This window comes from Penaeus monodon, chromosome 42, assembly GCF_015228065.2.
Source record: "Penaeus monodon isolate SGIC_2016 chromosome 42, NSTDA_Pmon_1, whole genome shotgun sequence".
In the NCBI taxonomy this organism is placed as follows: domain Eukaryota; kingdom Metazoa; phylum Arthropoda; class Malacostraca; order Decapoda; family Penaeidae; genus Penaeus; species Penaeus monodon.
In genome coordinates, this window is record NC_051427.1 from 4,022,009 (window position 1) to 4,037,785 (window position 15,777).

The window sequence follows — 15,777 nt, forward strand, 5'->3', positions numbered from 1 at the left end:
GACTGCTGGGCCTCTCTATACAGGTTTCCCTGTGATAGAGGAGAGGCGTAGTGTTCCCTTATCACCGTCAATAGTTAAAAAGAGAAACAGCTGAAGGCAAGGACAAGACAAAAATACTCTGAAGGCAGAGCAAATTTTAAATTCATTCATTTTAATCGAGTTCAATAATGGCAAAGGGTTCGCGGCGCGATTGAGGCCTCGGCAGACCAAGGTTGCTCAATGACACTTTGAATTATTCCTTTTGCTATCATGGTGACTCGTTTCGCTTTGACTGGGTGATGGTGGGGTGTGTGTGATATATGCATACATATATCTTTTATGTTCCTTCGATAATCTCTTGCTGATTTCTTTCATTTCCACCTCTTGGCATGCTTTAATTTCTTTCCTTTTCGTCATTTTCTTTAAGCTTACATATCACTCGACATCCTTGATTCCTGGTCTCGAATCCTGATCCAGGTAATCCAGTGGGCGGCGCTCAAACACGCTGGTGATGAAAATGCTGGACGTGGATAGCTTGATTTTAACTTAAGTTTACAACCTATTTTTGTTTGTTTGTTTTGTTCATTTTCATTGGCTAGCACCAGCCAGAGATGCCCCAGTCTTAAAATCCTAAGTCCCTTTATAATCCGTTCTTGCAGGACAAGATTTCGTTTTTTTTCTTCTTCTTTTTTCTTTCTTTTACTTACCAGTGCTGTTTTGCTTTTGTTTTTGTCTTTTGCCAATTCATTCGAGAGTCACGAACACCATAACCAGACCCTGTTTCTAAGGGATATGTACCTAGGACATGGGACAGTGTCTCCACACAGGGGAAGTAACCGGGCCCCCTCCCTCCTTCCTTCGGCCCTAAGCCGCCGTCCGCCGCTTGGGTGGATGACTTCGGGCTGCCCCTCGTCAGAAAGCCTTACATTGCCTGCGGGACTCCTGGAGCATTTTCATCTTATAGAGACCACAAGGCAATCGATTGTTGTATGGAGTGAACTCCTATGGCTTTTGACCATACATGGATTGAAATACAAGAAAGCAGTTGTTATATATTTTCTTATATTATATCATATATATATATACATACATACAATATATATATATATATATATATATATATATATATATATATATATATATATATATATATATTACATACGTAGATATGATGGTAGAAAGGAAAAGAGAATTCTTTACTCGGTCACTCGGTTCACTCACCGCTAACACCACGGCTGACTAAGAAATCGCTCCATTCAGATGGGTTACGTCCTTTGTAAACCTCTCCGACCGTTTCCACGACAGAAGGACGGAAGTATTCATGTCGTTCGGCCGCCACTTGAAGGCAAAGTCTCCGGAATCCAAGCCAAGGAGCACCGCTGGAGTCGCAGAGGGTGGAGATCGCCGGAACAGGAAAGGGTCCGACCTTGACATAGAGAAAATGAACTGATTTTGATAGAAGCGGTTGGTTTTATACAGCTAAGGATATTGGTATGATTATTATTATTAACTATAATTATTATTATTATTATTTTAAATATTTTTCATTGATGTTATTACTATCTTTAGATATCAAAATATCTTAAACAAAGTTAACAAAGGATTAAACAAGAGCTCGGGACCCACTCACTGCCGGAGTCAGGAGGGCAGTCCAGCGTCCACGTGGCACTCGCATAACTGAAAAGGTGGAGCGACTCGCCACCGCGTCTGCATACTTCCGTAAAAGACAGAGTTTCAGATTCCACGCAGAACCAGGGACCTGTCATAGAGGAATGGTATATATGTGTGTATATATATATGTGTGTGTGTGTGTGTGTGTGTGTGTGTGTGTGTGTGTGTGTGTGTGTGTGTGTGTGTGTGTGTGTGTGTGTGTGTGTGTGCGCACACACACATATACATAGATTGATAGACAGATTGATAGATGGACTGATAGATACCTAGAAACACACACAAATATTGACCTGGCACCGTACTAGATGGACGTGCAAGTCGGCGCTCTTGGGCAAATTACGCTGGATGTTGGTCTCCCCTGATATTTGTTCTTTTCTGGAATATTATATTCACTTGCACTACTATAAGTGCTGATTTTCAGTGAATATCATAGTATCAGTGTATATTCCAAGAAATTGAACGCTTCCTCTTTCTCTGGATTTGTGTACCGCAGTTTTTAAGTATGGTGCATCTTCGGTACAACAGGAAACCTTTATATTCTTAATACAGTTGTGGATACCTAAACAGAGAAGTGATCCAAAGACTAAAGACTAAATATACCTGGATACAGCATGTTCCATCGCCTCCGCACAATCGACGGGGAGGAGGGGTCATTCTGCTGTCCTAAAACAACCTATCGCCTTCCAGCTTGGACGTAAAGTTTGGAAGTTCGGGTCAACCCACCCCTCAGCACCCTGCCTCGCCGCGTCCCTCATCTGCTATGTGCTCTATCACTCCCCACGAGCCTCCACCAAACAGCTGCTAGTCAGCCATCTGACCCACACCACTGACCTTCTGCGTATGTGATATCCGTTATGCAAGATGATTATATGATTATATGTGGTGATTTAAGTGGAATAGACACCCTTGCCCTGCAAAATGAGCTCTATCTTTCACAAGTAATCAACTTTCCCACTTATGAACAAAGAACCCTGGATTTGATCCTTGCAGATTTACATGAGTGGTACCAGCCTCCTCTACCATAATCTCCTGTCGCCCGCAGTAGACACGTATCAGTATTACGGCTGCCTTCACCCAACATCTTTCAGCTAAAGCAGACCAAGACCAGGAAATTCAGGCACTCACACAGTCCTCTATTATAGAGTTCGGGCAGTGGATTAGACCATAGACAGGCGTTCTCACTGTTGTTGATTTGGGGGACAAGTGGCACAACTACTTCTCGACCGTCACTACGGCTTCTACCACTCAGACACACCCATCAGACCTGCCTTTGATCACAGGTCGCATCAAACGCCTCATTCAGCAGAGGAAGCAAGCCTTCCACTCGCACACCACCTCCTACAAATCAGTCTGTAACACAGTCATCAGGGAAATAAAAACAGTCTGTTCCACCAAGCTGCTCGGCGTCACCATCGCCGAAAAGCCTTCCTGGACACAGCACTTCAGAGACGTCGTGAGGTCTGCTTCACATGTTGCGTTGCCTTAAGTCCTAGGTGTCCCACTATTCAAAATATCTACCGGCTATTCTTCCTGCCCAAACTGACCTCCTCCTCCCCCGTCTGGCCCCACTCCCTCACCGCCACCCAGCTGCTAGAACGCGAGAGGGTACAGAAAAGGGCAGCTAAGATCATTCTCGGGCCTCCGAGACAACGCCTTGAAGTCCGATATGCGAAGCTTAGCCTCGCCCAGGCTATGCCCATGAGGGGAGCCCGGCCTGTGTCAACTAATGCCGACTCGCTCACGTGTGTCAGCTGGTGCTGACTCGGCTGAACCTAGTCCTTACCAGAGGCTCCTTGATTACCCTAGGCCTGCCCTCCCTCGCCACTCACTACACCACCTAATTGCAACAGTTTGACCTGAAGTTGCTGTACCAACCACTCCACCGCGACCTGCTGCTCTCCGACGCGCCACCGCCTCGCCGGACCCTAAGGGCCGCCAGCAAACTGGTACCCATCAGGGCCCACACTGACCGCTACCACCGGAGAACAATATCCACTCTAGTCCGACTCATCAACGAGCACTAGTCAATAGACCGTCCCCTTAGCTTATCTGCGACCACTAGTTCGCAATTACTAGTCCACCTCTTCTGGCTCACCTTTATTTGTAATTGTCTTTTGTTTTTGTTACTTTGGCTTCTTTTGTTGTTGTATTTCCAATGGATTGTTGGTTTATTTTGTTGTATGTTTGTTACTTATGTTTATGTATATAAAGTTTGTCTCTTCATCTGTATTTCTATGTAAATCTATGTGAAAATCAATAAACCGATTATTGTTGTTGTTATTATCATCACATACATATATGTGTGTGATAATGTGTCCTGAACAACGCCGCGGATCGTCGATCCAGCAGACAGGAGAGGAAATTAACAGCGGCCGTGGGGACGGTAGCCATCTGTCTCTCCAAGCGGAGGAGGAGGTGGAAAACTCTGCGGAGTTAACCAACGAAAGTGAATGGCAGTATCAGCGTCCTTGAACGCGAAACGTCCAACGACATATGATGCGAGAGACCAGGGCAAAAGAGCAAGGGACAGGCGGAAACGACGACATCGGGCAGTGATCGGTACAGGAGCTGGCACGAATCATTTGTCGGAAGAGCTAGCACGAATCATTTGTCGGAAGAGCTGGCACGAATCGTTTGTCGGCAACCCAGCAGGTACGGAACGTGCGGCTCTTAGTGAGTCGGCTATCATTGGACGTAGATGGGGAAGTCCTGAAGCCTCACTTGCAGGAGATGGTTGGGGCGGACATGGACATCGCGCGCGAGGCTCTGGAGCTGCGATTTCCCGAGTATTACTCTTTCAATGTCGTTATAAACTGCATGCCTAAGGACAAGGTTGACCTTTACAAACCAGAAAATTGGGAAGAAAACATCTTAATTAAGAGGTGGTTTGTTTGATGCATGACACAAGTTATAATTGTTGATCGATTAACGCATTGTGTTCGTGAACTTTGTGCGCATTACAATATAATTTGTTTACTCGGCTCCTGCCCAAGTAAGAGCAGGAATTGAGAATTTTGGGAAACATTGATGGCGATTTTATTTATTATGGAACGTCTCCCGTTGATTTATCTGTGCAGTTGCTTGATGGAAGGCCCTTCGGAGGGGTGCCTTCTTGTACAGAAAAGTTTATCTCCATCGATAATTAGAGTTGACACGACAAATGCGAGAGTAACTTGTATTGACATTAAAATTGTGGGTAATGATTGTCGCAGAGTAAATTATTATTTGCCATATGATAATGGGGAAAGTATTGGGGAGTACATTGACTACTTAGCTAAAGTGCATTATTTAATAGAGGATTGTCATGATAACTATTGCTGTAACAACTGACTTTAATGCTCACCCAAGGTCCAGCTTTGGCAACGAACTTGTCACGAGTACGGCTACGTGATAAGTGGGTGAGCGACGCGTCACACGAGGTGGCTGGACCACGTCGTGTGTCCCAGCTCGCTCATGGGCGGGATATCAATTTGGTCGGACCACAAATCTTTGTGTTTTACACTGAGTAATGCAGTGGCGTCACTCTCTGTACTAAAGTCTGATGCCCGGATGAAGTATACGGTGAAAAAATGATAGGCAGTATTATATGAACACAGAAAGCATGCTGAAATGTGTTAATTTACCCACTAATGTGCTAACTTGTAACAACCGAGCGTGTCGTGATGTCTCGCACATGAGACATACAGACATTTTACAGATATTATTGTGGGTTGTGATAATAAAGTGAGTTGTGATACTATCTGAGTTGTGAGTGTCATATTGTGATGCCGCCATATACGGAATATGATGACAATATTATCGTACCTGTATTGTGATAATTATATGATTATATTATATATATATATATACTGCCTTTTGTGTGATATGTTACACTATGTGAAATATAGATTATGTTTAGTTTATATTGCTGTGTAGCTTATCGCCTATGTAAAAGAGTGAGATTCAATGTACAATTTGTAGAGTACAATATTTTATTTTGTCGCTGTAGTCACACGTCTGGCAGTAGCACTCTCGGGCAGAAGCTGAGGCGTGGGGCACAGGACTATGAAGAACTCCCTTTTATTTTTGTCAGAGCTGATCTCCAATGAACCTACTTTAGTTTTAATTGGTGTATTCTTCTCCCTCAAGCATCGTAGAGAAACACCAAACAAACATATATACGAACACGACACAGTGAGTATACAAACAATTATGAATGCGTTGCTTGAATCTGGGCAATCATGCAGATATAGCGAGGTAGCTGAATGGAAAGATGTGCCACACAGAGGCGAGGCAAGGTAATGTGTGGGGCGACGACGGCAAACCGCGGAATGGTCCTCTGTATTGGCAAATGTCGCGGTCGAGACTCAGTTTTCAGCACGCTTTGAAATTGTGTAAAAGGTAGAAAGAAGAAATAATTAACAGGAGGATTGCAAATAACGTAAAGGGAGACGCAAAAAATATGTGGAAGGAGATAAAAAGAAAAATGTAAAAACTAAATTGCCCAACGATACTGATAATGCAAAGGGGGAGCTGAAATTTGCGAGCTATGGTGCAAACATAGCGAGATATTTAAGGAAGTGTCACATCCGCGTGTCTCCGCCTCACGTACGTACATAGTGGACCCTCCTGCCGTGTCAGTACAAGAGGTGGCCAGAGCCATGAAGGACATGAACGCAACAGGTAGCCCAGGCCACAATGGGGTCACGCCCCCTCATCTGCGCTAGGAACATTCTGTCTCACACTGGGTGTTAAAGTACATTGTTTACATGCTGCTTTAGCCATTCGTTCCTTACAAAAGACCTGATGAAAATGGCATTAGTTCCCCCAACTAAAGATAAGAACGGTGACATCAATAACTCTAGAAACTATCGTCCCACTGCACTTGCCTACTTGATTTCCAAGTTACTAGAGGCCGTTATCCTTGTTAGAATCAAACCGGAAATGTACATGTCTGAAAATCAATTTGGATACAAAACGCACCGCGGAAATGAAATGGCCATGTCTTTAATAATGAACATCGCACTTGAGTATAGTAAACAGAACACGCCGGTATACACGTTTATTAAACCTATCAAAGGTCTTTGATAAGGTTTGTCATGAATACCCTCTTAGAAATTTTGGCACTCCAGTCAAAAAATGAGTGTCAGATGGGGAGAAAATGTCTCCAGAGAATTTAATGCCTCGTGTGGGGTTAGGTAAGGGTCAGTGTTGTCACCATATCTCTTCCCGGTGTACATGGATGGCTTATCCGTGATTCTGAACTCTAATAAAATCGGTTGCATACTCGAAGATATAGTTGTGTCATATAATCTATGCAGACGATCTTGTACTTGTATCCCCCTCAGTAAATGAGCTTTAACAGTTAGTTAAGGAAAGTTCTGTGTTTATGTGTGCAATGAAACTTAATATAATTTTATCTAAAGCCAAATGCAATAGGAATAGAAATAAGCATTTCTCAATCACAATTACCATCAATAGTACCTCGACTGAATTTGTGAACGAGTATAAATACCTGGGTTTTCTGATGATCTCTTGCAATGACGATTTGAGGCAGGTTGAGGGCCTATACAGAGGCTTGTGCATAAGAGCAAACATGCTCGTAAGAAATTTTACAAACTACGCTGAAGATGTTAAATGTCTCATATTTACTAGCTTTTGTGTATCTTTCTACGGTTTGCCTTTACTCTTGAAGACACGGGTGTCTGATTTAAATAAACTCAAAATTTGCTACAATGACATCATCCGTAAGTTGTTCAGTAGAGAAAGGCGCTCCAGCTCTGGAGATTTTTTCTGCGCAGCATAGAATCCCCACTTTTGAAGCACAGAATCCCCACTTTTGCAGCACAGAATCCCCACTTTTGCAGCACAGAATCCCCACCTTTGCAGCACAGAATCCCCACCTTTGCAGCACAGAATCCACACCTTTGCAGCACAGAATCCCCTCCTTTGCAGCACAGAATCCCCACCTTTGCAGCACAGAATCCCCACCTTTGCAGCACAGAATACCCACCTTTGCAGCACCGAATCCCCGCCTTTGCAGCACAGAATCCCCACCTTTGCAGCACAGAATCCCCACCTTTGCAGCACAGAATCCCCACCTTTGCAGCACAGAATCCCCACCTTTGCAGCACAGAATCCCCACCTTTGCAGCACAGAATTCCCACCTTTGCAGAGATTAGACGCAAGGCAGTTGTAAGCACACTACTGCGACTGAAGCAGTCAGACAATAATATTGTAAAGAAACTTGCTGGTGTAAATAGCTTTTATAATTCCTATATTTTAATGTAAGGAAACCACAAGCATATTCTTTCTAATCCTTTTTAGATTTTTCTATCTTTTATATGATATTTTATGTCATGCTTAATTATAGTTTTATACCACGTTTGTAAGACCCATTCTATCCTATGCCTTTATATCATGTTTTTAAGACTGTATAAACTGCATTTAATGTATGAGGTCTATACGAAATAAAGTTGATTATTATTATTATATATATAATTACATACACATATATATGTATATACATATATGCATACATATATATACATATATACATACATATACATACATACATATATATATATATATATATATATATATATATATATATATATATATATATGTATGTATATATATATATGTATATATATATATATATATATATTATATATATATATATATATATATATATATATATGTAGACATTTAAATGTATATATATATATTATATATATATATATATATATATATTATATATATATATATATGGATGCATATATAGACCACACACACACACAACACACACACACACACACACACACACACACACACACACACACACACACACACACACACACACACACACACACACACACTTAGACACAAACACACACACACACACACACACACACATATATATATATATATATATATATATATATATATATATATATATATATATATATATATAAAAGGATATACATATGTACATATACATATGTATGTATGTATATATGTATGTATGTATGAAAAGGAAAACAGCTACAATAATAAATTAAAGAATACCGTTGTGTTTTATTTCTTATTTTCATCTGTGTTTACACGTCACTGTGTTTGCGTTCGGATATATGTATGCATTTCTGTATATATGTACGTATATATGTATGAATTTACATATGTAAAAATGTATATATATGTATATATATATATATATATATATATATATATATATATATATATATATATATATATGTGTGTGTGTGTGTGTGTGTGTGTGTGTGTGTGTGTGTGTGTGTGTGTGTGTGTGTGTGTGTGTGTGTGTGCTTGTATGTATATATGTACAGTGTGTATGTATGCATATGTATGTGAAACTATAATTGTATTTGATATATGCATGAAACAATAGTGATATAATCTGAATATCGCAAATAAGAAAAGATTAGACATAACAGAAATATTGAAAAAATAAGTTTAGATAACACATACCTCGTTTTTTTATGTTAATGACGTGACACATTCTTTCTCTAAATGTGCGCGATACTCGATAGTGTGCAAGTTTTAAATCCATGTTCTGATTCTTTTCCAGCGAAACGGTTATATTTCTCGGCCCTGAATCGAGCTGAATAATAAAGCCTCTAACTTGGTAGCTTTTACACCCTGAAAGAAATAAAATGCTGTTGCTCTTATGATAACAATACTTATACTGAATATTATCATTGTTGTTACTAACATTATCAGTAATTTCATCACCATTTTTGTCATTTTTTTATACAATCTTAACAACCATGAAATATCTTTTTATTGTTCACATCTCATTAGGTAATGATTGTAAATACGTGTTATAGGCTTGTTTCCAACTTTCAAGAGAAGACAACGTTGTTGTTGTAGGAAAATTATGGTTGAATATCCGGTTCTCTGTAGCCACATGAACACATTAAATTCCAGAAGGAGCCACTCCTAGCCTGTACCTTGAGTCGAGCACAACGGCAAGAGGCTGAGAGCGAAACTGAGCAGGAGCTTCAGTCTCAGCTTCATTTTTGCAGTAAGACGATGAGCAAACTGTACGACTGCACACCAGAAACCCCGCGGTCACTCTGTTTTATGTCGGAAGGTGAGTAAAATGCCCCGCTCCCTTTGACGTCAAGACCGGAAGCTTGAAAGATAACAGACGCTAGTAATAGCCAAGTGTTAGTAGTGATAGTTGTTTTAGTCATTGTTTGTCTGAAATGGCGTTCATCCACAATGCTTAGGGATGGAGGAAAACACCAGTAATAAGTTCAGTAGCGTCATTGGAAACCAGGCAAAACAAAATACAGAGGAAACCACGTTTGAGAGAGGTTGTCGCCACACATAGGAAACATACTATTCACTAAAGGAAAGTAAACAAGACAGATGATATTGTATAGCATGTCACAGAAATGGCACTTATAACAGAATATATAACGCTATCAATAGTAGCAATAGACGTACTTATAACAATAAGAGTTGTAGTAGTAAAAATGACAATAGCTATTATACTAATACTATTATTAGTAACAACGGCCATAAAGTGATAACAGTAGTAGTAATATTAATCCTTCAACATTACTATTCTTATCATATTTGCTGTATCTATCATTATTATTTTTGTCGATATTGTTATAACATCATTATCAAAATTGCTATTAAAGACACCTCTTCAAGATTATCATTCTTAACATAATTAAGAGAAAGAAAGAAGAGAAAGAATGAGAGTGTAATTGGTGCTTTCAGTAAAAGTATAAAATCTAGACTTGAAATCACTGGCAAAGATAATCTTATTGACATTTTGCAAATGAGATTTTTACTAAGAAATGAAAAGAGTGTAATCACTAATAGAGAAGGAAAAGAAATAGAAGGAGGAGGGGGTAAAGATGGAGGAAGAAGAGGAGGTGAAGAAAAAAGGAAGGGAAGAAGAATGATGACGAAAAAGGAAGGGAAGAAGAATGATGACGAAAAAGGGAAGAGACGAAAAACAAGGAGGGGAAGAAGAAGGGGACGAGGAATATTAGGAGGAGGCGAAGAACAAGGAGAAGAGGAGAAGGAAGACAGACGAGGGAGCGAAGAACAAGGAGGAGAGGAGAAGGAAAACGAGGGAGCGAAGGACAAGGAGGAGAGGAGAAGGAAAACGAGGGAGCGAAGGACAAGGAAGAGGAAAATATGAGCACAATTTCCCAACTGGGGATCGCCCTTCAGATCAGTGGTTCCCAAACCCTTCTCAGCGATGGCACTAAACGCAAGCGGTCCTTTCTGGCATATATATATATGGCTGTGTGTGTGTGTGTATGTGTGTGTGTGTGTGTGTTTCTTGTTTTGATTTTTGATTCATCATCACAGTCGTATAACAAAATCAAGAGAGATCATAAGGCATGGGCGTTAACAAAAAGATAAACAAGACCAGACCTCAGTCAGGAAGATGGCCAGCGTCCAAGCGTCCATATATATATATATATATATATATATATATATATGTGTGTGTGTGTGTGTGTGTGTGTGTGTGTGTGTGTGTGTGTGTGTGTGTGTGTGTGAATATCAATATATATATATATATATATATATATATATATATATATAATATTTAAATACGTAATAACGATAGTAATAATATCAATATGAAATAAAAATTAAAAGGATGATAATGATAATCATAATAATAATAATATAACCTCTACACATAGCTGTATAACTTCTACCACTAATATTAGAATCAATTCATTTTCTCTGTGATCAAGCACGGAACTCTTCCTGTTCCGGCGAACTTCACCCTCAGCGCCTCCAGGCGGTGCTCCTTGGCTTGGATTCCGGAGACTTTGCCTTCAAGTGGAGGCCGAACCTAAGGGATCCTTCCATCCCTCTGTTGTGGGAAACGGTCGGGGAGAATTACAAAGGACGTAACCCACCGGAAGGGAGCGATTTCTTAGTCACACCTATTGTTAGCGGTGAGTGAACCGGGTATTGTAACAGCCGTTTGAATTCTCCTTTTCTTCCTCCCAATTTCAGTATTCATTTGTATATGTGCACACACAAACACACCCGCATTTTTATATATATATATATATATATATATATATATATATATATATATATATATATATATATATATATATATATATATATATATATATATATATACATAATATATATATATATATATATATATATATTATATATATATATATATATATTTAGAGAGAGAGAGAGAGAGAGAGAGAGAGAGAGAAATAAATATATAAATGTATATGTTAATATACATATTTTGGAAAAACATCGTCATCAACAGTTCTTGTGGCGATACTAGATTCGTTGGATTTTTTTTTTTTTTTTTTTTTCTACAACTTAATTATTACTCGCTTTGATGCTTGTTTATGGCGCATCACTTTTCGCTTGCATTCGAAAATAGCCGTTCGGCTGCGCCATCATGCCGAGACGGTATAGGATTTTGACAGCATAGTTTATTTTTTTCCCTAGCCAGGGAATGTGACCCTGGACCCTTAAGCCTAGCCTATTATTTTTCCTAGTCAGGAGCTGCGCCTCTGGGCCCCAGCCTAACCTATTCGTTTCCCTAGCCAGGAGCTCACACTGAGGAAGGCAATCTCAGTGAGGAAACTAGAGTCGGTCCCTCTGAAATCACTGGCGGAGAAAGAGCACTGCTTTCTCCGCTTAGGTTTTGAGATTTTCTGCCAACGGCTGCAGAACCACGTACCATCCCTTAGAGTGCAAGGTAAATTGCACAGTTTACACAGCACTTCCGAGGACAGCACTCCGTCATAAATTCAAACTAGCCTTGTCGTCTTTAAAGTATTTTTGAAATAATTTTTGTACGATTTGATGTGACATTTTTCTCACACGGAGACCAAACTAAACTAAACTAAACAAAAAAAAAAAAAAAAAAAAAAAAAAAAAAAAAAAAAAAAAAATGGTTTCATTGCTTCTGTTTTAGCTACTATTCATTTATTGGCTGTTTCCTCGTGCCTTGTTTCCCCATTGACTATTAAAATAACCACCAAGCAATTGCTCAACCATATGACACTGGCCGTAACGTCACAGGTGAGGTCACAGGAACATTACAAGTACGAGGGACCAGGCGCATGCGTTTTCCCTGAGCGATGGCGTGAAGCTCACCTTTATCTAATATAATTTTTAATTATTTTGAGAGTTATAGTGCTTATCATTATTCTTTCTTTCTTTTTTGGATTTCTTGGCTATCAACCAGCGGCATGTGGCCAAGGTTATTAAGCCAATGGATCCTATTTATTTTTCAATCTATATAAGGTCATAAAGTTTTGTCTCCTTAAAATGATTACTTTACTGATGATTTTTTCATCATCTGATAGGATGTTTATTAGTGTAAATTCTTTATTTTTAATTTGGAAATATTTTTTTTATTCTTTGTCTTTGTGTGCTGTATTGATTGCAGACTGTAAGGATACGGTTAAGGGTAAGGTTGGTGTTACAGGGGTGACATTGTGGGGAAAATCTCTTTTCAATGTAGGGAGTGAGGTGGGTAAATCTCGTGGCGTTGACCCTAAGGCGGGCCAACACCACCTCCTCCCTTCTGTCTTTCCTGTGGGATGTATTCCACAGTTCTTTTTTTTGTTTTTGTTTTGTTGTGAGTTGGGTTGGTCCACTCACTTTGCCACAGGAGATGTATTTTTGCTTTTATAAGAGACAAAACACCTGAGATCTGTACGGACTATGCTAAGGTCCAGATCACCAGTTGACCCGTCTAATTTGTCAGCCTGCTCATTGCCATGGATACCAGAGTGGCCTGGTACCCATATTAGCTTGATTGATTTATTGGCACCATGTAGCTTACGAATGATATTACCCAAAAGTTCATTTTTGGTGGTTTCTAATGATTTAATGGCTTTAAGTGAACTTAAGGAATCTGAAAAAATAACTATTCTATCGTGGGTCGTCGATAGTGCAAAATCAATAGCTTTGTCAATGGCAAAAAGTTCAGCAAGAAAGATCGATGTATGATTCGGCAGTCTGAACTTTAGTTCACATTCAGTCGACCATACACCCGCACCCACACACTCATCTGTCTTGGAGCCGTCGGTATATATATGAAAAAAAGGGAGATGTTTAATAAGGATCTCTCTGAACCTCTGGCGTACCTCCACCTCCGGCGCCATGGCCTTGGCTGATGGAAGCCAGGCTTCCATGATAGAAAAATTGGGGGTTTCCCATGGTGCTATGTTTGACTGAACCAGGGTATCGATGGCAGAGAGATCTATACCGACTTTCTCGACGAGGTCGTGGAGTCTCGTGGCAAAGGGCCTAATGCCACTATTGCCATTAGGGTGGCTCGGGTCTCGAGCTACCTTTGCGGCAAAGCTCAAGGCTAACTGGCCGCGCCTGTGTCGGAGGGGAGGTACTCCTGACTCCCCCTCAAGACGCTCGATCCGAGTGCACTTCAGGGCTCCAAGACACACACGCAAACAGGCATTCTGCACAGCATCCAAACCTTTCAAACTTGTTCTCGATGCCGAACCATACACGATTGACCCATAATCTACTTTAGACCTAATCAGGGCTTTATATACCATTAGCAAAGACTGTCTATCAGCTCCCCATTTGTTACCAGAAATGCACTTTAATAAATTAAGTGCTTTTTTGATATTTATTCTTTAACTGACCAATGTGGTCTTTCCAATTGAGTCTACTATCAAAAAGTAGCCCAAGAAACTTTGCAGAATTTTGAATAGGTATTGGGTGGTTGTCTAGAGTTAGCCTGATGTTCGGCTTTCTCCTATGTGAAAAAATTACCCCAATACTCTTTCGAATGGAAAACTTAAAACCCCACTGGAGGCCCCAGTTATGAATCATATCCAGTGCCAATTGGATGCAATTAGCATACAGTGAGTATTTAAGATTCCGAGGAGGAGCTGGTAAGATGTCATTTATCATACATAGAAATAATGTTGGTGACAAGACACTTCCTTGTGGGACCCCGTTTGCCTGGACAAAAATGTCCGAAAAAGTGACATTGTCGGAAAATAATTTGACAGCAAAAGTTCTGTCAGAAATGAAATTTTGAATAAAACAAGGTAAGTTTCCACGTAATCCAAAAGCATAGTTTTCTGAGAAGGCCATATCGCCATGTCATGTCGTAGGCTTTTTCTATATCTTAAAATACTGAAATCAAAAAATCTTTTTTGGCAATGGCCTCTTGAATATGACTGTCCAGCTTTACTAGTTGATCGAGAGTTTGGCGTCCCTTGCGGAAGCCGCACTGCTCGTCAACTAGCAAATTACTGGAATTTAAAAAATGCAATAGCCTACTGTTAACAATTCCTTCCATGACCTTGCATAAGCAACTTGTCAACACAATTGGGCGGTAGGAGATGGCAAGTCTGGGATTACCCCCTCCTTCAATATGGGAATGATGTGGGCGAAGTGCCATGAGTTTGGAAAAGTGTGGCTTTTCCAAATTTCATTGTACACTTCTAGCAACTTAATCATGTCATCATAATTAAGATGCTTCATCATCTCATATCGAATCTCACCGGGGCCTGGGGATGTTCCTCTACAGGCTTCTAGGGCTCGGACAAGCTCATCCATTGTAAGATCTTTATTGTAATCAAAGTCATCTCCTGTGGCAAAGTGAATTGGTTGCAGCTCAGCCTCTTCCTTGATGGTCAGGAAGGTGGGATGGTAATTAGCTGAGCTGCTTGTATGAGAGAACTGCCTGGCGAGTGCATTAGCAATGTCTCTAGGTGAATCTAAATGATTACCCTCTTCTATGATGTTATTGATTTTAAAAGATGATTTTTTCTTATTGATTTTATTGATAGTGGACCAAACCTCTGATATTTTGGTGTTGCTGTTTATTGTAGAGACAAAGCTCCGCCAGGAGTCTCTTTTTGCTGGTCTTATTACTCTACGAGCCATAGCTCTTGCTTGTTTGTAATTGCAAAAGTTCTCTTTTGTGATGTTATTTTTGAAAAGCCTGTAGGCCTTATTGCGTCGGCACAGTACCCTGCGGCAATCTGGTGTCCACCATGGAACTCTATGCTTAACGCTATCTGTCGAAGTTTTAGGAATGGATAGCAATGCTGCTTCTATAATCGAATTTGAATATTATTTACTTTATCATCAATGGTTTCTCCAACAAGTTCGAGC

At 40.2% G+C, this 15,777-nt stretch overlaps 1 protein-coding gene across 1 annotated transcript; it reads right to left on the bottom strand.

Moving 5' to 3' along the window:
* Window positions 1-1,298: 1,298 nt before the first annotated feature.
* LOC119599086 lies at window positions 1,299-9,713 on the bottom strand. Its single transcript, XM_037948843.1, has 4 exons — window positions 9,600-9,713; window positions 9,118-9,288; window positions 1,610-1,738; window positions 1,299-1,405 (listed from the first exon to the last, which is right to left on the bottom strand). Exons 1-4 carry the CDS (start codon window positions 9,664-9,666, stop codon window positions 1,299-1,301), a joined length of 474 nt encoding a protein of 157 aa, XP_037804771.1. The 5' UTR covers window positions 9,667-9,713.
* Between the last annotated feature and the right edge of the window lie 6,064 nt (window positions 9,714-15,777).